This window comes from Sphaeramia orbicularis, unplaced genomic scaffold, assembly GCF_902148855.1.
Source record: "Sphaeramia orbicularis unplaced genomic scaffold, fSphaOr1.1, whole genome shotgun sequence".
Taxonomy (NCBI): Eukaryota; Metazoa; Chordata; class Actinopteri; order Kurtiformes; family Apogonidae; genus Sphaeramia; species Sphaeramia orbicularis.
The window spans coordinates 14336-36123 of record NW_021941744.1 but is presented as its reverse complement, the minus strand read 5'-3'; the positions used below and the strand labels follow the sequence as shown (position 1 = coordinate 36123).

The window sequence follows — 21788 nt, the reverse complement described above, 5'->3', positions numbered from 1 at the left end:
ACCCTACCTCTGACCCTACCTCTGACCCTGACCCTAACTCTGACCCTAACCCTACCTCTGACCCTGACCCTACCTCTGACTCTGACCCTACCTCTGACCCTGACCCTAACTCTGACCCTACCTCTGACTCTGACCCTACCTCTGACTCTGACCCTACCTCTGACCCTGACCCTAACTCTGACCCTAACTCTGACCCTGACCCTAACTCTGACCCTACCTCTGACCCTGACCCTACCTCTGACCCTGACCCTACCTCTGACTCTGACCCTACCTCTGACCCTGACCCTAACTCTGACCCTACCTCTGACCCTGACCCTAACTCTGACCCTGACCCTAACTCTGACCCTACCTCTGACTCTGACCCTACCTCTGACTCTGACCCTAACTCTGACCCTACCTCTGACCCTGACCCTAACTCTGACCCTAACTCTGACCCTACCTCTGACCCTGACCCTACCTCTGACTCTGACCCTACCTCTGACCCTGACCCTACCTCTGACTCTGAACCTACCTCTGACCCTGACCCTACCTCTGACCCTGACCCTACCTCTGACCCTGACCCTACCTCTGACCCTAACTCTGACCCTGACCCTACCTCTGACCCTCAGACAGTGCACACTGTATACACTCTATGAACTACCTGTTCAATCAGCGGCCCAGATAGAGGCTCAGGTCAAGGGTTTTGGGGTTTTGAGCTCCAGGAGGTGGAGGAACATGGACCCAGTTCAGTACTCGTGTCTGTGTGGAGGGTCATCAGTGATACTGGGGGGTCAGTGGTGATCCTGGGGGGTTAGTGGTGATACTGGGGGGTCAGTGGTGATCCTGGGGGGTTAGTGGTGATTCTGGGGGGTCAGTGGTGATACTGGGGGGTCAGTGGTGATCCTGGGGGTTCTGGGTGTGTCCTGTGTGCACAGGAGTGTTTGAACGTGTGCTTGGTGGTCCTGCAGGTGCAGATGGTCAGCAGCATGCGAATAGGACGCAACGTCAACTACCGCATCCTGGACATCGACTGGTGCACCTCAGATAAGGTGGTCCTGGCATCTGACGACGGCTGCATACGAGTCCTGGAGATGGCCATGAAGTCGGCCAGTTACAGAATGGACGAACAGGACCTGAGCGGTGAGGACCACTGGACAACTGGACCACTGGACACTGAAGACGACTGGACGACAGGACACTGAGGACGACTGGACAACAGGACACTGTCGACAACTGGACACTGAGGACGACTGGATGACAGGACATTGTGGACGACTGGACACTGAGGACGACTGGACAACAGGACACTGAGGACGACAGGATGACAGGACATTGTGGATGACTGGACACTGAGGACGACTGGACGGCAGGACACTGAGGACGACTGGACACTGAGGACGACTGGACGGCAGGACACTGAGGACGACTGGGCACTGAGGACAAAAGGACACTGAGGACAACTGGACACTGAGGACAAAAGGACACTGAGGACGATTGGACACTGAGGACGACTGGACGACAGGACACTGACGACGACTGGACACCGACGACAAAAGGACACTGAGGACGAATGGACACTGAGGACGACAGGACACTGAGGACAACAGGATGACAGGACACTGAGGACGACAGCACACTGAGGACGACTGGACGGCAGGACACTGAGGACAAAAGGACACTGAGGACGACTGGACACTGAGGACGACTGGATGGCAGGACACTGAGGACGACTGGGCACTGAGGACAAAAGGACACTGAGGACAACTGGACACTGAGGACAAAAGGACACTGAGGACGACTGGACACTGAGGACGACTGGACGACAGGACACTGACGACGACTGGACACTGACGACAAAAGGACACTGAGGACGACAGGACACTGAGGACAACAGGATGACAGGACACTGAGGACGACAGCACACTGAGGACGACTGGACGGCAGGACACTGAGGACAACAGGACACTGAGGACAACTAGACACTGAGGACAAAAGGACACTGAGGACGACTGGACACTGAGGACGACTGGATGGCAGGACACTGAGGACGACTGGGCACTGAGGACAAAAGGACACTGAGGACGACTGGACACTGAGGACGACTGGATGGCAGGACACTGAGGACGACTGGGCACTGAGGACAAAAGGACACTGAGGACAACTGGACACTGAGGACAAAAGGACACTGAGGACGACTGGACACTGAGGACGACTGGACGACAGGACACTGACGACGACTGGACACTGACGACAAAAGGACACTGAGGACGACAGGACACTGAGGACAACAGGATGACAGGACACTGAGGACGACAGCACACTGAGGACGACTGGACGGCAGGACACTGAGGACAAAAGGACACTGAGGACAACTAGACACTGAGGACAAAAGGACACTGAGGACGACTGGACACTGAGGACGACTGGATGGCAGGACACTGAGGACGACTGGGCACTGAGGACAAAAGGACACTGAGGACAACTGGACACTGAGGACAAAAGGACACTGAGGACGACTGGACACTGAGGACGACTGGACGACAGGACACTGACGACGACTGGACACTGACGACAAAAGGACACTGAGGACAACTGGACACTGAGGACGACAGGACACTGAGGACAACAGGATGACAGGACACTGAGGACGACAGGAGACTCAGGACAACTGGACACTGTGGACGACTAGACGACAGCACACTGAGGACGACTGGACGGCAGGACACTGAGGACAAAAGGACACTGAGGATGACTGGACACTGAGGACAAAAGGACACTGAGGACGACTGGACGACAGGATGACTGGACACTGAGGACGACTGGACATAAGGACACTGGGGATGACTGGACACTGAGGACAATAGGACAACTGGATGATTGGACACTGAGGAAGACTGGACGACTGGACAACAGGACACCGAGGATGACTGGATGCTAAGGATGATAGGACGACTGGACGACAGGATGACCGGACACTGAGGATGACTGGACGACAGGACACTGAGGATGACTGGACACTAAGGACGACAGGACACCGAGGACAACAGGACACTGAGGACAACAGGATGACTGGACGACTGCACACTGAGGACGACTGGACACTGAGGACGACAGAGATCTGTCCTAAATCTGATGAATAATGTGTGGTTTTTATGGGTTTATGTTGTTCTTTTTTGTTTTTTTACATTCTTTCTTGTTCTTTGTTTGTTTGTGCTCTCTCTTTCTTTCTTCTCGTTTGTTTGTTTGTTTGTGCTCTCTCTTTCTTTCTTCTCGTTTGTTTGTTTGTTTGTGCTCTCTCTTTCTTTCTTCTGTTTGTTTGTGCTCTCTCTTTCTTTCTTCTCGTTTGTTTGTTTGTTTGTGCTCTCTCTTTCTTTCTTCTCGTTTGTTTGTTTGTTTGTTTGTGCTCTCTCTTTCTTTCTTCTGTTTTTTTGTTTGTGCTCTCTCTTTCTTTCTTCTCGTTTGTTTGTTTGTTTGTGCTCTCTCTTTCTTTCTTCTCATTTGTTTGTTTGTGCTCTCTCTTTCTTTCTTCTCGTTTGTTTGTTTGTTTGTGCTCTCTCTTTCTTTCTTCTCGTTTGTTTGTTTGTTTGTGCTCTCTCTTTCTTTCTTCTCGTTTGTTTGTTTGTTTGTGCTCTCTCTTTCTTTCTTCTCGTTTGTTTGTTTGTTTGTGCTCTCTCTCCTGGTTCCAGACCCAGTGTGGTGTCCTTACCTGCTGGTCCCCAGAGCTGCTCTCACCCTGAAGGCCTTCCTCCTCCTTCAGCCCTGGTCTGGAACCTTCACCATGGACATCACCCAGGTGTAAGTGGCACCTCTGGACACGGGTCTACCCCTGGACACGGGTCCACCTCTGGACACGGGTCTACCCCTGGACACGGGTCCACCTCTGGACACGGGTCCACCTCCTCTGGACACGAGTCCACCTCCTCTGGACATGGGTCCAATAAAAGCAGACCAATCCAGACCCTCTGGACCCTTCCAGACCCTGGGGTCCTGTTCCAGACCCTGGGGTCCTGTTGAACCCTTCCAGACCCTTAGGTCTTTTCCAATATTTAACTAAGTATTCATGTAGACGATGACCATGTAATGATCAATAATTTTATTTGACTCCAATTATCGACATGAATTAATAGGATTAATGGATGGAGAACATGGACCCCATACAGGTTTTTAATGGGGGGGGGGGGGTTAAATTGGGGAATAATACATAAGTGTGGGAGAGGGGGTTCTGCATAAGGACCACAACAGGCACCTGTCTGTCTGTTTCTATTTATGTTCTTGTATTTTCTTCTGTTCGTGTTGTCATGGCTCTTCCTGAACTCTGCATTCATTCAGAATGCACTGACGTGTTCTGAACCAACATCCAAACGGACTGGTGTCTCAGGTCAGTTTTAACTCTGCTCTGCTCTGACGGTTTCAGGGACTACAATGAAAAAGATGAAATTAAAGGACTGATCCAGGAGCAGCTCAACTCCCTGTCCAAGTGAGACACATTCAACTGGGGATTGATTCAATTAGAACTTGACGACCTCACACATTCAACTGGGGATTGATTCCGTTAGAACTTGACGACCTCACACATTCAACTGGGGATTGATTCCGTTAGAGCAGGACGACCTCACACATTCAACTGGAGATTGATTCAATTAGAACTTGACGACCTCACACATTCAACTGGGGATTGATTCAGTTAGAACTTGACGACCTCACACATTCAACTGGGGATTGATTCCGTTAGAGCAGGACGACCTCACACATTCAACTGGAGATTGATTCAATTAGAACTTGACGACCTCACACATTCAACTGGGGATTGATTCAGTTAGAACTTGACGACCTCACACATTCAACTGGGGATTGATTCAGTTAGAACTTGACGACCTCACACATTCAACTGGGGATTGATTCAGTTAGAACTTGACGACCTCACACATTCAACTGGGGATTGATTCCGTTAGAGCAGGACGACCTCACACATTCAACTGGAGATTGATTCAATTAGAACTTGACGACCTCACACATTCAACTGGAGATTGATTCAATTAGAACTTGACGACCTCACACATTCAACTGGGGATTGATTCAGTTAGAACTTGACGACCTCACACATTCAACTGGGGATTGATTCCGTTAGAGCATGACGACCTCACACATTCAACTGGGGATTGATTCAGTTAGAACTTGACGACCTCACACATTCAACTGGGGATTGATTCCGTTAGAGCAGGACGACCTCACACATTCAACTGGAGATTGATTCAATTAGAACTTGACGACCTCACACATTCAACTGGGGATTGATTCAATTAGAACTTGATGACCTCACACATTCAACTGGGGATTGATTCAGTTAGAGCAGGACAACCTCACACATTCAATTGGGGATTGATTCAATTAGAACTTGACAGCCTCACACTTTCAACTGGGGATTGATTCAGTTAGAACTTGACGACCTCACACATTCAACTGGGGATTGATTCAATTAGAACTTGACGACCTCACACATTCAAATGGGGATTGATTCAGTTAGAACTTGACGACCTCACACATTCAACTGGGGATTGATTCCGTTAGAGCAGGACGACCTCACACATTCAACTGGAGATTGATTCAATTAGAACTTGACGACCTCACACATTCAACTGGGGATTGATTCAATTAGAACTTGATGACCTCACACATTCAACTGGGGATTGATTCAGTTAGAGCAGGACAACCTCACACATTCAATTGGGGATTGATTCAATTAGAACTTGACAGCCTCACACTTTCAACTGGGGATTGATTCAGTTAGAGCAGGACGACCTCACACATTCAATTGGGGATTGGTTCAGTTAGAACTTGACGACCTCACACATTCAACTGGGGATTGATTTAATTAGAGCAGGACAACTTCACACATGTTTGGTGGACCTTCTGTGTTTGAGGACTGTGATTTGCTGTCTGTTGTGACTCTGCTGTGTGATTGGCTCCTCAGTGACATGAAGAGTGTTCTCCAGGACCCAGAGCTCAGTCTGCTGCAGAGATGTTTACTGGTGTCCAGGTGAGGACCTGAGTGTGTGTGTGTGTGTGTGTGTGGGGGGGGGACTGACACCAACAAACACTGAGGACACGAACAATATGATAAACCACTGGGGCCTGCCAGGAGACGTCTGTCCTAGTTTAGTCCAGTCCAACAGTCCTGGTCCAACAGTAGACCTGATGGTTTAGTCAGGTTCTAATGTCCACACAGATGTACCTGGATTTTTAGAAGTAAGAAAAACACTGAATATCAGCAGAAGTAAATGGAGAGAATAGAGGGAGCAGAGGAGGACAGATGTGTGTTTGAGCTGTAGGTTCAATAGAAACAAGAAAAGAACTCGGAGAGCGCAGACCTCCGCCAAGACAGATCTGCCCCCCCGATCACCACCAAAATGTAATCATTTCTGCCTTTTGCCAGTATTAACATTTCCTGAAAATGTCCTGAAAATCTGTTCATAACTTTTAGAGTTATCTTACAAACAAACAAGCAAACAAACAAACATGCTAACATGCTAACACACAAAAACAAAGTGATCACAAAACCTTCGGAGGTAACGATAAAAACCAACCTGGACTTTTCCTGAATACTGTGGTTGAAGACGTCCTCTGAGTCTGACCGGAGACACTGATGGTTGAGGACATTAAATGGACAGACTGGACAGGTGGAACCAGATGGAATTCTGGGAAACTGTGCAGTGTCCTTTTCATCTCAGTGGGTCCATGAGACAATCCTGTCCCCCCCATGAGACGACCCTGTCCCCCCCATGAGACAACCCTGTCCCCTCCATGGTCTGTCAGTCCAGAGTCTGTCCACTGGTCCATGACCATCCACGTCTGGTCCAACTGTCTTTTATGTCCTTGTCTCTGACTTGGCAGGATGTCTGTCCAACACCAGAACCATCAGACTAATCTGGGTCTACAGTGTCCTGGACATGTCCCTGTAGTCCACAGATCTAGTCCTGGACATGTCCCTATAGTCCACAGGTCTAGTCCTGGACATGTCCCTATAGTCCACAGGTCTTGTCCTGGACAGGTCCCTATAGTCCACAGGTCTAGTCCTGGACATGTCCCTGTAGTCCACAGGTCTGGTCCTGGACATGTCCCTATAGTCCACAGGTCCCTATAGTCCACAGGTCTGGTCCTGGACAGGTCCCTACAGTCCACAGGTCTAGTCCTGGACATGTCCCTGTAGTCCACAGGTCTTGTCCTGGACATGTCCCTGTAGTCCACAGGTCTAGTCCTGGACATGTCCCTATAGTCCATAGGTCTTGTCCTGGACATGTCCCTATAGTCCACAGGTCTAGTCCTGGACATGTCCCTATAGTCCACAGGTCTTGTCCTGGACAGGTCCCTATAGTCCACAGGTCTAGTCCTGGACATGTCCCTGTAGTCCACAGGTCTGGTCCTGGACAGGTCCCTATAGTCCACAGGTCTGGTCCTGGACAGGTCCCTATAGTCCACAGGTCTTGTCCTGGACATGTCCCTATAGTCCACAGGTTCCTATAGTCCACAGGTCTTGTCCTGGACAGGTCCCTATAGTCCACAGGTCTAGTCCTGGACAGGTCCCTATAGTCCACAGGTGTAGTCCTATACAGGTCCCTATAGTCCACAGGTCTTGTCCTGGACAGGTCCCTGTAGTCCACAGGTCTGGTCCTGGACAGGTCCCTGTAGTCCACAGGTCTGGTCCTGGACAGGTCCCTACAGTCCACAGGTCTTGTCCTGGACATGTCCCTATAGTCCACAGGTCCCTATAGTCCACAGGTCTGGTCCTGGACAGGTCCCTACAGTCCACAGGTCTAGTCCTGGACAGGTTTGTCCTTCAGCTGTTCTTTAATTTAAACTCTGGGTTTTTCAAACACTTGTCCGTCCGTCCAATGAGCTGGGTCCATTTGGTTGGTTCCACCCACTGAGCCCACAGTGAGTCTGGATCAGGAACACCTACCCCCCACCCCCTGCTGCTAAAGGTCCACTTATCTGTGGAGGACACCTGGTCTCTGGTGGACAGACCAGTCCAATAAAGGATCTGGATCTGTCCTGACCCCGCCCACACCGGCTTCAGCTTCTGTTGACACCAGTTAGGCCCCGCCCACACTGGCTTAATTATGTCTAATTAAACGTACGATACAGAAAATAAAGACTTCACTAATTATGACTAATTTTACTTTTACTCATATTTTTAGCTGTTGAGATTAATAAAAGCCACGCCCCCTGTTGAAAGGCCACACTTCCTGTTTTAGGAAATCCCGCAGCATCTGGAAGGAGGCGGAGCTTCAGTCCTAATTACTGTCATTATAGTGAAATAATGCCAGTGTTTAGTCCAGATGAGTTCTGTTTGTAATGATCATCTTTAATCTGGTCCTGATGTGGATGAGACTGGATCAGATGGGACATGGATGAGTCGTTCGTCTTATGCCTGCTCCAGTCGTTTTGTTTTTTTTCTGTACCTGTACAGATTCAGTCACTTCAGATCAAACCCTGACATGAGTGGCTGTCACTTTGGTCTGCTCCACTTTTCATTTCCCTGCAGCGAACATGAACATGAACATGCGTCTGCTTCCATCTGCACATTTACCTGATTAAAGCCAGCACGTCCCTGGAAAGTTCCATGGGTTGGTTTAGTTTGTCGTCTTCACGCTGTGGTGAATGTACCAGGCTGGAAACGGTAACCTAGCAACAGCAGGATGAAATAAACCATGGGAGAAAAAGCACAAGGATGTGGGGTGGGGGGGTGGGGGGGGCTCGCAGAATGAGGAGTGTGTGTGCTGTTGGATTGATACAACCCACTGTACTCTGATGTAGTCTGACCCACAGGCTGTTTGGGGTTAGGGTTAGAGCAGATGGTCACTGGTCCAGTTGTCCAGATCCTCTTGTGTGGTCTGACCCACAGGCTGTTCGGGGATGAGTCGGACCTCCACTTCTGGACGGTGGCGTCCCATTACCTGCAGGCGTTCGCCCAGGCCCGTACGCTCAGCCAAAGAGACGCAGACGCAGCGGCACCGTCAGCACAAAACCACCTGGACATCTGCCACGACGTCCTGTGTGAGAGCTCCTACTTCCAGGTGAGACGCAACACACCTGTCCAATGGACACATGGGCCCGCCCACCCATCAAACTGCTGTCACATACAAACCTGACTCCCATTAGTACCTGGACTGGGTTGGTCCACTTTGATCACCTGGGGCCTCATGTACAAAGGTTGCATACTCACAAAAATGTGGTGTACGCCCTTTTCAGCGCTCATGTTCAGATGTACAAAGAGTGAAATGACCATGGAAATGTGCGGGGCTCCACTCCAAGTCCACAGCTGGAGTTCACAGGTGTCTAGTGTTTTAGAACCAGAGGAGACACTGAGAACCTGAGAGGAATGTGACAAAGGTTCTTCTGACTGATGAACACATCAGAGACACAGAACAACAAACACACAGACACCACATCCTACTGTTAGAGCAGCACAATCACCACCAGAACCAACCAGAACCAGAACCAACCAGAACCAGAACCAACCAGAACCAACCAGAACCAGAACTAACCAGAACCAACCACAACCAGAACCAGAACCAACCAGAACCAGACCCTGGACCCATCAGTGCCAGTCCTTCCATCTGAACAGGATGTGATTTCAACCACATGAAGAGACAAGGACCCAGAGTTCACTGGGTGATAAATGCATTTAATCTCATATTCATGTCTGTGGAACATTTATCAGTCGGTCCAGGAGCTCATCGATTCCACCCATTGTCCTCACAATGTCCTCTGGTGACTCGGGTCAGGACGGGTGAGGACGGATGAGGACAGGTGAGGACAGGTGAGGACAGGTGAGGACGGACGTCAGCAGCTGTTGGACCAGAGGAAACCCACAGTCTGTGACAGGATGAGACTGTATCTGACCGTCTTCTGTCTCAGTGTCTTTTGAGAATGGAGGAGTTAAAGACAAGTTGAAGACTTTGATTTCCTGACATGATCCCACATGAACCTTTATCTAGTTTATCTGTGAACAGACTGAGGACCCATAGAATGAACTAATGTGTGACGGACACTAACACTAACTATACATTTACCTGGGGGGCTGATCCCAGTCACCCCTGTTAGACCAGTGTCACCTCTGTTAGACCAGTGTCCCCCCTGTCAGACCAGTGTCACCCCTGTCAGACCAGTGTCACCCCTGTCAGACCAGTGTCACCCCTGTTAGACCAGTGTCATCCCTGTCAGACCAGTGTCACCCTGTCAGACCAGTGTCACCCCTGTTAGACCAGTGTCACCCTGTTAGACCAGTGTCACCCCTGTCAGACCAGTGTCACCCCTGTCAGACCAGTGTCCCCCCTGTCAGACCAGTGTCACCCCTGTCAAACCAGTGTCACCCTGTCAGACCAGTGTCACCCCTGTCAGACCAGTGTCCCCCTGTCAGACCAGTGTCACCCTGTCAGACCAGTGTCACCCCTGTCAGACCAGTGTCCCCCCTGTCAGACCAGTGTCACCCCTGTCAAACCAGTGTCACCCTGTCAGACCAGTGTCACCCCTGTTAGACCAGTGTCACCCTGTCAGACCAGTGTCACCCTGTCAGACCAGTGTCCCCCCTGTCAGACCAGTGTCACCCTGTTAGACCAGTGTCCCCCTGTCAGACAGTGTCACCCCTGTAGCCAGTGTCCCCCCTGTCAGACCAGTGTCACCCCTGTCAGACCAGTGTCCCCCCTGTCAGACCAGTGTCACCCCTGTTCAGACCAGTGTCACCCCTGTCAGACCAGTGTCACCCCTGTAGCCAGTGTCACCCTGTCAGACCAGTGTCACCCCCTGTTAGACCAGTGTCACCCCTGTCAGACCAGTGTCACCCCTGTCAAACCAGTGTCACCCTGTCAGATCCAGTGTCCCCCCTGTCAGACCAGTGTCACCCTGTCAGACCAGTGTCACCCCTGTCAGACCAGTGTCACCCTGTCAGACCAGTGTCACCCCTGTCAGACCAGTGTCACCCCTGTTAGACCAGTGTCCCCCCTGTCAGACCAGTGTCACCCTGTCAGACCAGTGTCCACCCCTGTTAGACCAGTGTCACCCTGTCAGACCAGTGTCACCCCTGTAGACCAGTGTCACCCTGTCAGACCAGTGTCACCCCTGTTAGACCAGTGTCACCCCTGTCAGACCAGTGTCCCCCTGTTAGACCAGTGTCACCCCTGTCAGACCAGTGTCACCCCTGTTAGACCAGTGTCACCCCTGTCAGACCAGTGTCACCCCTGTTAGACCAGTGTCCCCCTGTCAGACCAGTGTCACCCCTGTCAGACCAGTGTCCCCCCTGTCAGACCAGTGTCACCCCTGTCAAACCAGTGTCCCCCCTGTCAGACCAGTGTCACCCCTGTCAAACCAGTGTCACCCTGTCAGACCAGTGTCACCCCTGTTAGACCAGTGTCACCCTGTCAGACCAGTGTCACCCTGTCAGACCAGTGTCCCCCCTGTCAGACCAGTGTCACCCGTCAGACCAGTGTCACCCCTGTTAGAACAGTGTCACCCCTGTCAGACCAGTGTCACCCCTGTTAGACCAGTGTCACCCCTGTCAGACCAGTGTCACCCCTGTCAAACCAGTGTCACCCTGTCAGACCAGTGTCACCCCTGTTAGACCAGTGTCACCCTGTCAGACCAGTGTCACCCCTGTTAGACCAGTGTCACCCCTGTCAGACCAGTGTCACCCCTGTCAAACCAGTGTCACCCTGTCAGACCAGTGTCACCCTGTCAGACCAGTGTCACCCTGTCAGACCAGTGTCACCCCTGTCAGACCAGTGTCCCCCCTGTCAGACCAGTGTCACCCCTGTCAGACCAGTGTCACCCCTGTTAGACCAGTGTCCCCCCTGTCAGACCAGTGTCACCCTGTCAGACCAGTGTCACCCCTGTTAGACCAGTGTCACCCTGTCAGACCAGTGTCACCCCTGTCAGACCAGTGTCACCCTGTCAGACCAGTGTCACCCCTGTTAGACCAGTGTCACCCCTGTCAGACCAGTGTCCCCCTGTTAGACCAGTGTCACCCCTGTCAGACCAGTGTCACCCCTGTCAGACCAGTGTCACCCCTGTTAGACCAGTGTCACCCCTGTCAGACCAGTGTCACCCCTGTTAGACCAGTGTCCCCCTGTCAGACCAGTGTCACCCTGTCAGACCAGTGTCACCCCTGTCAGACCAGTGTCCCCCCTGTCAGACCAGTGTCACCCCTGTCAAACCAGTGTCACCCTGTCAGACCAGTGTCACCCCTGTTAGACCAGTGTCACCCTGTCAGACCAGTGTCCCCCCTGTCAGACCAGTGTCACCCTGTCAGACCAGTGTCACCCTGTCAGACCAGTGTCACCCCTGTTAGACCAGTGTCACCCTGTCAGACCAGTGTCACCCCTGTTAGACCAGTGTCACCCTGTCAGACCAGTGTCACCCTGTCAGACCAGTGTCACCCGTCAGACCAGTGTCACCCCTGTTAGACCAGTGTCACCCCTGTCAGACCAGTGTCACCCTGTCAGACCAGTGTCACCCCTGTTAGACCAGTGTCACCCTGTCAGACCAGTGTCACCCTGTCAGACCAGTGTCACCCCTGTCAGACCAGTGTCACCCCTGTTAGACCAGTGTCACCCTGTCAGACCAGTGTCACCCCTGTTAGACCAGTGTCACCCCTGTCAGACCAGTGTCACCCCTGTCAAACCAGTGTCACCCTGACAGACCAGTGTCACCCCTGTTAGACCAGTGTCACCCTGTCAGACCAGTGTCACCCTGTCAGACCAGTGTCACCCCTGTTAGACCAGTGTCACCCTGTCAGACCAGTGTCCCCCCTGTCAGACCAGTATCACCCCTGTCAGACCAGTGTCCCCCCTGTCAGACCAGTGTCACCCTGTCAGACCAGTGTCCCCCCTGTCAGACCAGTGTCACCCCTGTTAGACCAGTGTCCCCCCTGTCAGACCAGTGTCACCCCTGTTAGACCAGTGTCACCCTGTCAGACCAGTGTCCCCCCTGTCAGACCAGTGTCACCCCTGTCAGACCAGTGTCCCCCCTGTCAGACCAGTGTCCCCCCTGTCAGACCAGTGTCACCCCTGTCAGACCAGTGTCACCCCTGTTAGACCAGTGTCACCCTGTCAGACCAGTGTCCCCCCTGTCAGACCAGTGTCACCCCTGTCAGACCAGTGTCCCCCCTGTCAGACCAGTGTCACCCTGTTAGACCAGTGTCACCCTGTTAGACCAGTGTCCCCCCTGTCAGACCAGTGTCCCCCCTGTTAGACCAGTGTCACCCTGTCAGACCAGTGTCACCCTGTCAGACCAGTGTCCCCCCTGTCAGACCAGTGTCACCCTGTTAGACCAGTGTCACCCTGTCAGACCAGTGTCCCCCCTGTCAGACCAGTGTCCCCCCTGTCAGACCAGTGTCACCCCTGTTAGACCAGTGTCCCCCCTGTCAGACCAGTGTCACCCTGTCAGACCAGTGTCACCCCTGTCAGACCAGTGTCCCCCCTGTCAGACCAGTGTCACCCTGTTAGACCAGTGTCACCTGGTCAGACCAGTGTCCCCCCTGTCAGACCAGTGTCCCCCCTGTCAGACCAGTGTCACCCCTGTTAGACCAGTGTCCCCCCTGTCAGACCAGTGTCACCCTGTCAGACCAGTGTCCCCCCTGTCAGACCAGTGTCACCCTGTTAGACCAGTGTCACCCCTGTCAGACCAGTGTCACCCCTGTCAGACCAGTGTTACTGAAAATAGCGGTGACTCTCTGTTCAAACGGGCTGAGTTGGTCTCTTTTCTCCTTCCACCTGTTTTGGCCTGTGCTTTGCATCCACCTTGATGTCATGTGATCATGCAGAGAGGGGAATCCCACCTGCAGACCCTGTTTATCCTGATTTGCATATTTAAATGTGGGCGTGGAGAGGGAGGAGTCAGGTGCTCCAACACATGCGCTCAGTTGCAGCTGATTGGATGAATAAAGGCAGTGTGTTTGGATTCAGGCGTACGCTCAGGTTTGTTCATCTGGATTTTTTTGTGCGTACGGACTTTTCTGGATTTAAGCGTACACCAGGTTTATGTATGAAGTCCACACAAGTCTGTGAACATGAGGGTCCAGGTCCTTCAGTGGACATGTGTCCTTCGTCTCTCTCTCCTGAAGCTGATGAGGCGTCAGTCTGACAGATGTGTCTCTGTTTTCCTGTTTCCATCTGCTCTTCTGTCTCTGAACATCTGATCAGATCAAACCCAGAGGACAGTTTCAGCTTCTACAGGTGTCTGGACACTGGACAGTCCTTCCAGTGTCTTTGTCTTTCTTGTCCTTCATCTGTCTCTTCATCTCTCTGCTCCATCTCTCTTCTCTTCTTCTGTTCACTAACAGTTTGTCCACAGATCTGTCTTTCATGTTTCCTTTTTTCTTCTCCTTCCTACTGAAAGTCACTGAACTTCTTTTTCTTTTTCTTCTTCTTCTCTTGTGTCTTTAACAGAAGTTCCAGTTGGATCGAGTCCGTCTACAGGAAGTGAAGCGCTCCAGTTACGAACACACCAAGAAGTGTGCAGACCAGCTGCTCCTGCTGGGCCAGGTCAGTCCTGCTGGGCCAGGTCAGTCCTGCACCCACACTCACATGGTCTCCAAGCAGACCAGCTGATCCAGGACTGGTCCACATGGTCTTCACAAAGACCAGCTGGTCCAGGACTGGCTCACATCCACAAACCATCCTCTACAGCAGGGTTTCCCAGAGTGAAGGGGGGGACTACCAGGGGGTCCTAAGACAGTCTTCATAGTCCTGTTGTTGTGACCCCTGTGACCCCCATCACTCCTGGGCCCCCTGTAGACAGTCTACGGCCCTGCTGAAGCGTCTGTCATGTGAAGGAGGGGCCTTGAAGAAACACAGGAAGTGCTTCAACGTTGGAAGAACAACCTGTCAATCAATAATACACAAGCATCAGCTAGACAGTGACAAACACAACAGAACCCCACCCCCACCCCCACCCCTGAACCCCTGAACCCCACACCCCTGAACCCCTGAACCCCACACCCCTGAACCCCTGAACCCCACACCCCCACCCCTGAACCCCTGAACCCCCCACCCCTGAACCCCACACCCCCACCCCTGAACCCCCCACCCCTGAACCCCACACCCCCACCCCTGAGCCCCTGAACCCCACACCCCCACCCCTGAACCCCACACCCCCACCCCTGAACCCCTGAACCCCCCACCCCTGAACCCCACACCCCCACCCCTGAACCCCCCACCCCTGAACCCCACACCCCCACCCCTGAACCCCTGAACCCCTGAACCCCACACCCCCACCCCTGAACCCCTGAACCCCCCACCCCTGAACTCCTGAGCCCCACACCCCCACCCCTGAACCCCACACCCCCACCCCTGAACCCCCCACCCCTGAACTCCTGAACCCCTGAACCCCACACCCCCACCCCTGAACCCCTGAACCCCCCACCCCTGAACCCCTGAACTCTTGAACCCCTGAACCCCACACCCCCACCCCTGAACCCCCCACCCCTGAACTCCTGAACCCCTGAACCCCACACCCCCACCCCTGAACTCCTGAACCCCTGAACCCCACACCCCCACCCCTGAACCCCCCACACCCCCACCCCTGAACCCCACACCCCCACCCCTGAACCCCTGAACCCCCCACCCCTGAACTCCTGAGCCCCACACCCCCACCCCTGAACCCCCCACCCCTGAACTCCTGAACCCCTGAACCCCACACCCCCACCCCTGAACCCCTGAACCCCTGAACCCCCCACCCCTGAACCCCTGAACTCCTGAACCCCTGAACCCCACACCCCCACCCCTGAACCCCTGAGCCCCACACCCCCACCCCTGAACCCCCCACCCCTGAACCCCACACCCCCCACCCCCTGAACTCCTGAACCCCTGAACCCCACACCCCCACCCCTGAACCCCCCACCCCTGAACCCCTGTTGTGCAGTTCTTCTGGTCCTTGTGTTCTGGTTCAGATGGACCTGGCCCTGCAGTTCATCTGTTCATTCTGGTCTTTGTGTTCTGGTCTTTGTGTTGTGGTTCTGGTTCAGACGGACCGGGCCGTGCAGCTGCTGTTGGAAACCAGTGCAGATAACTCCAGTTACTACTGTGACTCCCTGAAGGCCTGTCTGGTGACCACCATCACCTCCTCTGGACCATCCCAGTCCACCATCAAACTGGTGGCAACAAATATGATCGCAAACGGAAAACTAGCAGGTATGGACAGATAAACAGACACACGGACAGACAGATGGACAGATGGATGGACAGATGGACAGATGGATGGACAGACGGACAGACAGACAGACAGACGGACAGATGGATGGACAGATGGGCAGATGGACAGACAGATGGACAGACGGACAGACAGACAGACAGACAGATGGACAGACAGATGGACAGACAGACAGACAGATGGACAGACAGATGGACAGACAGACAGACAGACGGACAGACAGATGGACAGACAGACAGACACACAGAGGCTTCAGTTCCATGCAGTTCATCTGTAGAACAGTCTTGCTGGTGATGCCTCTCAGACCTGTACTGTGACAGTGGTTAAAGCTGCTGCAGACTTTCATGTCCAGTGTTTCCTCACATCTGTCCATCCTCAGTCCTATCCTCAGTTTCATGAATCTGTTCGTCTCTCTGTCATTCCTCAGCTGAATCTCTTGTGTCGAGGTGGACGGTTTCCCAGTGCCGTCCACTGTAAACAAACCCATGGGTTTTCATTCAGACTGGGAGGGAACTGGGCATCGGAGGACGTTTTTGTCGTGACGAGCATTGTGGGAAACAGAGGCTCGCTCTGCTGCTGCAGGCAGACGGGAGGTTCATGCAGCACGAGATTCAGCTGAGGAAGGAAATACAGACCTCAAGATTCATAATACTGAGGATAGGACTGAGGATGGACAGATGGAAAGACAGATGGACAGATTAGATGAATGTAGGCCAACAAAAGTCTTCCACACCTTTAACTGACCTCAGAACATTTAAAGGGTTCTATCTGACCTCTGAACATTTAAAGGGTTCTATCTGACCTCTGAACATTTAAAGGGTTCTATCTGACCTCTGAACATTTAAAGGGTTCTATCTGACCTCTGAACATTTAAAGGGTTCTATCTGACCTCTGAACATTTAAAGGGTTCTATCTGACCTCTGAACATTTAAAGGGTTCTATCTGACCTCTGAACATTTAAAGGGTTCTGTATTTGAATGGATTCTTATTGATGTTTGATTCTGTTTGAATTGTGTGTTTTAAATTTGTCTCCTTTCCATTTTGGTCAAAATGAATTAGATTAAACTAATACATCTGTTTAAACTGTCACATCAACATCATGTCTGTCTGTCTGTCCGTCAGAGGGGGTGCAGTTACTGTGTTTGATTGACAAGGCGGCCGACGCCTGCCGATACCTGCAGACCTACGGGGAGTGGAACCGAGCCGCCTGGTTGGCCAAGGTGAGTGTCCATCACCAGGAGACATCCCATAATATGTGTGTGTGTGTGTGTGTGTTGGTGATGAGTGTCTGAACATGGACTACAATCACAAACATTCTCCACACACTGACTTCCACATGGTCTGACACTCACCTGTTTAGGAACATTTACTGTATGTGTCTGAATATTCACTGTTTGTGCATTTAAGGGCATTTGGACTCATTTTAGTTTGACATTGAAAACCCTTTAGGCTCCAAAGTCCTAAAAGGACCACGACCAACAGAACTGAAACAGACCACAACTGAACAGAGAGTGGGGAACAGGTTAGTTAACAGGTTAGTTAACAGGTTTTAACAGGTTAGTTAACAGGTTAGTTAACAGGTTTTAACAGGTTAGTTAACAGGTTTTAACAGGTTAGTTAACAGGTTAGTTAACAGGTTAGTTAACAGGTTTTAACAGGTTAGTTAACAGGTTAGTTAACAGGTTTTAAGACGTTTTAACAGGTTAGTTAACAGGTTAGTTAACAGGTTTAACAGGTTAGTTAACAGGTTTTAACAGGTTAGTTAACAGGTTTTAACAGGTTAGTTAACAGGTTTTAATAGGTTAGTTAACAGGTTAGTTTACAGCTTTTAACAGGTTAGTTAACAGGTTTTAATAGGTTAGTTAACAGGTTAGTTTACAGCTTTTAACAGGTTAGTTAACAGGTTTTAACAGGTTAGTTAACAGGTTTTAACAGGTTAGTGAACAGGTTAGTTAACAGGTTAGTTAACAGGTTTTAACAGGTTAGTTAACAGGTTAGTGAACAGGTTAGTTAACAGGTTTTAACAGGTTAGTTAACAGGTTAGTGAACAGGTTAGTTAACAGGTTTTAACAGGTTTTAACAGGTTAGTTAACAGGTTAGTTAACAGGTTTTAACAGGTTAGTTAACAGGTTAGTTAACAGGTTTTAACAGGTTAGTTAACAGGTTTTAACAGGTTAGTTAACAGGTTAGTGAACAGGTTTTAACAGGTTAGTTAACAGGTTTTAACTGGTTAGTTAACCGGTTAGTTAACAAGTTTTAACAAGTTAGTTAACAGGTTAGTTAACAGGTTAGTTAACAGGTTTTAAGACGTTTTAACAGGTTAGTTAACAGGTTAGTTAACAGGTTTTAACAGGTTAGTTAACAGGTTTTAACAGGTTAGTTAACAGGTTAGTGAACAGGTTTTAACAGGTTAGTTAACAGGTTTTAACTGGTTAGTTAACCGGTTAGTTAACAAGTTTTAACAAGTTAGTTAACAGGTTAGTTAACAGGTTAGTTAACAGGTTTTAAGACGTTTTAACAGGTTAGTTAACAGGTTAGTTAACAGGTTTAACAGGTTAGTTAACAGGTTTTAACAGGTTAGTTAACAGGTTTTAACAGGTTAGTTAACAGGTTTTAATAGGTTAGTTAACAGGTTAGTTTACAGCTTTTAACAGGTTAGTTAACAGGTTTTAATAGGTTAGTTAACAGGTTAGTTTACAGCTTTTAACAGGTTAGTTAACAGGTTTTAAAAGGTTAGTTAACAGCTTTTAACAGGTTAGTTAACAGGTTAGTTAACAGTCTTGTCTGTCCATGTGCTTTGCATAAATGTTTGTGTATTTCCATGGTAGTAGATTATAACCAGTATCCCAGAGGGTCCAGTATCTCAGTCTGGGCTTGGTTCTGTGCAGGTCTGGGTTCTGTGAAGGTCCTGGTTCTTTCAGGTGTCTCAGTCTGGTCCTGGTTCTTTCAGGTCTCTCAGTGTGGTCCTGGTTCTTTCAGGTCTCTCAGTGTGGTCCTGGTTCTTTCAGGTCTCTCACTGTGGTTCTGGTTCTTTCAGGTCTCTCAGTGTGGTCCTGGTTCTTTCAGGTCTCTCAGTGTGGTCCTGGTTCTTTCAGGTCTCTCAGTCTGGTCCTGGTTCTGTGCAGGTCTCTCAGTGTGGTCCTGGTTCTTTCAGGTGTCTCAGTGTGGTTCTGGTTCTGTGCAGGTCTCTCAGTGTGGTCCTGGTTCTGTGCAGGTCTCTCAGTCTGGTCCTGGTTCTTTCAGGTCTCTCAGTCTGGTCCTGGTTCTTTCAGGTCTCTCAGTGTGGTCCTGGTTCTTTCAGGTCTCTCAGTTTGGTCCTGGTTCTTTCAGGTGTCTCAGTGTGGTCCTGGTTCTGTGCAGGTCTCTCAGTGTTGTCCTGGTTCTTTCAGGTCTCTCAGTCTAGTCCTGGTTCTTTCAGGTCTCTCAGTGTGGTCCTGGTTCTTTCAGGTCTCTCAGTCTGGTCCTGGTTCTTTTAGGTGTCTCAGTCTAGTCCTGGTTCTGTGCAGGTCTCTCAGTGTGGTCCTGGTTCTTTCAGGTCTCTCAGTTTGGTCCTGGTTCTTTCAGGTCTCTCAGTCTGGTCCTGCTTCTGTGCAGGTCTCTCAGTGTGGTCCTGGTTCTTTCAGGTCTCTCAGTCTAGTCCTGGTTCTTTCAGGTCTCTCAGTGTGGTCCTGGTTCTTTCAGGTTTCTCAGTGTGGTCCTGGTTCTTTTAGGTGTCTCAGTCTAGTCCTGGTTCTGTGCAGGTCTCTCAGTGTGGTCCTGGTTCTTTCAGGTCTCTCAGTGTGGTCCTGGTTCTTTCAGGTCTTTCAGTGTGGTCCTGGTTCTGTGCAGGTCTCTCAGTGTGGTCCTGGTTCTTTCAGGTCTCTCAGTTTGGTCCTGGTTCTTTCAGGTCTCTCAGTGTGGTCCTGGTTCTGTGCAGGTCTCTCAGTGTGGTCCTGGTTCTTTCAGGTCTCTCAGTCTAGTCCTGGTTCTTTCAGGTCTCTCAGTCTGGTCCTGGTTCTGGTTCTTTCAGGTGTCTCAGTGTGGTCCTGGTTCTTTCAGGTCTCTCAGTCTGGTCCTGGTTCTGTGCAGGTCTCTCAGTGTGGTCCATGTTCTTTCAGGTCTCTCAGTCTAGTCCTGGTTCTTTCAGGTGTCTCAGTGTGGTCCTGGTTCTTTCAGGTGTCTCAGTGTGGTCCTGGTTCTTTCAGGTCTCTCAGTGTAGTCCTGGTTCTTTCAGGTCTCTCAGTCTGGTCCTGGTTCTTTCAGGTCTCTCAGTGTGGTCCTGGTTCTTTCAGGTCTCTCAGTCTGGTCCTGGTTCTTTCAGGTCTGTCAGTCTGATCCTAGTTCTGTGCAGGTCTCTGTGTGTGGTCCTGGTTCTTTCAGGTCTCTCAGTGTGGTCCTGGTTCTTTCAGGTCTCTCAGTCTGGTCCTGGTTCTTTCAGGTCTCTCAGTCTGGTCCTGGTTCTTTCAGGTCTCAGGGTGGTCCTGGTTCTTTCAGGTCTCTCAGTTTGGTCCTGGTTCTTTCAGGTGTCTCAGTGTGGTCCTGGTTCTTTCAGTTCTCTCAGTGTGGTCCTGGTTCTTTCAGGTCTCTCAGTCTGGTCCTGGTTCTTTCAGGTGTCTCAGTGTGGTCCTGGTTTCTTTGCAGGTCTCTCAGTGTGGTCCTGGTTCTTTCAGGTCTCTCAGGGTGGTCCTGGTTCTTTCAGGTCTCTCAGTCTGGTCCTGGTTCTTTCAGGTTTCTCAGTGTGGTCCTGGTTCTTTCAGGTGTCTCAGTGTGGTCCTGGTTCTTTCAGGTGTCTCAGTGTGGTCCTGGTTCTTTCAGGTTTCTCAGTGTGGTCCTGGTTCTTTCAGGTCTCTCAGTCTGGTCCTGGTTCTTTCAGGTTTCTCAGTGTGGTCCTGGTTCTTTCAGGTCTCTCAGTCTGGTCCTGGTTCTTTCAGGTTTCTCAGTGTGGTCCTGGTTCTTTCAGGTCTCTCAGTCTGGTCCTGGTTCTTTCAGGTGTCTCAGTTTGGTCCTGGTTCTTTCAGGTCTCTCAGTCTGGTCCTGGTTCTTTCAGGTTTCTCAGTGTGGTCGTGGTTCTTTCAGGTCTCTCAGTCTGGTCCTGGTTCTTTCAGGTGTCTCAGTGTGGTCCTGGTTCTTTCAGGTCTCTCAGTCTGGTCCTGGTTCTTTCAGGTGTCTCAGTTTGGTCCTGGTTCTTTCAGGTCTCTCAGTCTGGTCCTGGTTCTTTCAGGTTTCTCAGTGTGGTCCTGGTTCTTTCGGGTGTCTCAGTTTGGTCCTGGTTCTTTCAGGTGTCTCAGTTTGGTCCTGGTTCTTTCAGGTGTCTCAGTGTGGTCCTGGTTCTTTCAGGTGTCTCAGTGTGGTCCTGGTTCTTTCAGGTTTCTCAGTGTGGTCCTGGTTCTTTCAGGTCTCTCAGTCTGGTCCTGGTTCTTTCAGGTGTCTCAGTGTGGTCCTGGTTCTTTCAGGTGTCTCAGTGTGGTCCTGGTTCTTTCAGGTGTCTCAGTGTGGTCCTGGTTCTTTCAGGTTTCTCAGTGTGGTCCTGGTTCTTTCAGGTCTCTCAGTCTGGTCCTGGTTCTTTCAGGTTTCTCAGTGTGGTCCTGGTTCTTTCAGGTGTCTCAGTTTGGTCCTGGTTCTTTCAG

At 51.0% G+C, this 21788-nt stretch overlaps 1 protein-coding gene across 1 annotated transcript in view; it reads left to right on the top strand.

Annotated features, from left to right (window-relative positions):
• Positions 1 to 21788, top strand: part of LOC115416920 (WD repeat-containing protein 11) — a 53153-nt gene that overhangs the window by 19458 nt on the left and 11907 nt on the right. Inside the window, exons 5-12 of the mRNA XM_030130792.1 lie at positions 948 to 1119; positions 3666 to 3774; positions 4394 to 4456; positions 5951 to 6016; positions 8882 to 9053; positions 14421 to 14516; positions 15998 to 16163; positions 17305 to 17402. Coding sequence (XP_029986652.1) covers positions 948 to 1119; positions 3666 to 3774; positions 4394 to 4456; positions 5951 to 6016; positions 8882 to 9053; positions 14421 to 14516; positions 15998 to 16163; positions 17305 to 17402 — 942 coding nt within the window. The remainder of the gene's footprint in view (positions 1 to 947; positions 1120 to 3665; positions 3775 to 4393; positions 4457 to 5950; positions 6017 to 8881; positions 9054 to 14420; positions 14517 to 15997; positions 16164 to 17304; positions 17403 to 21788) is intronic.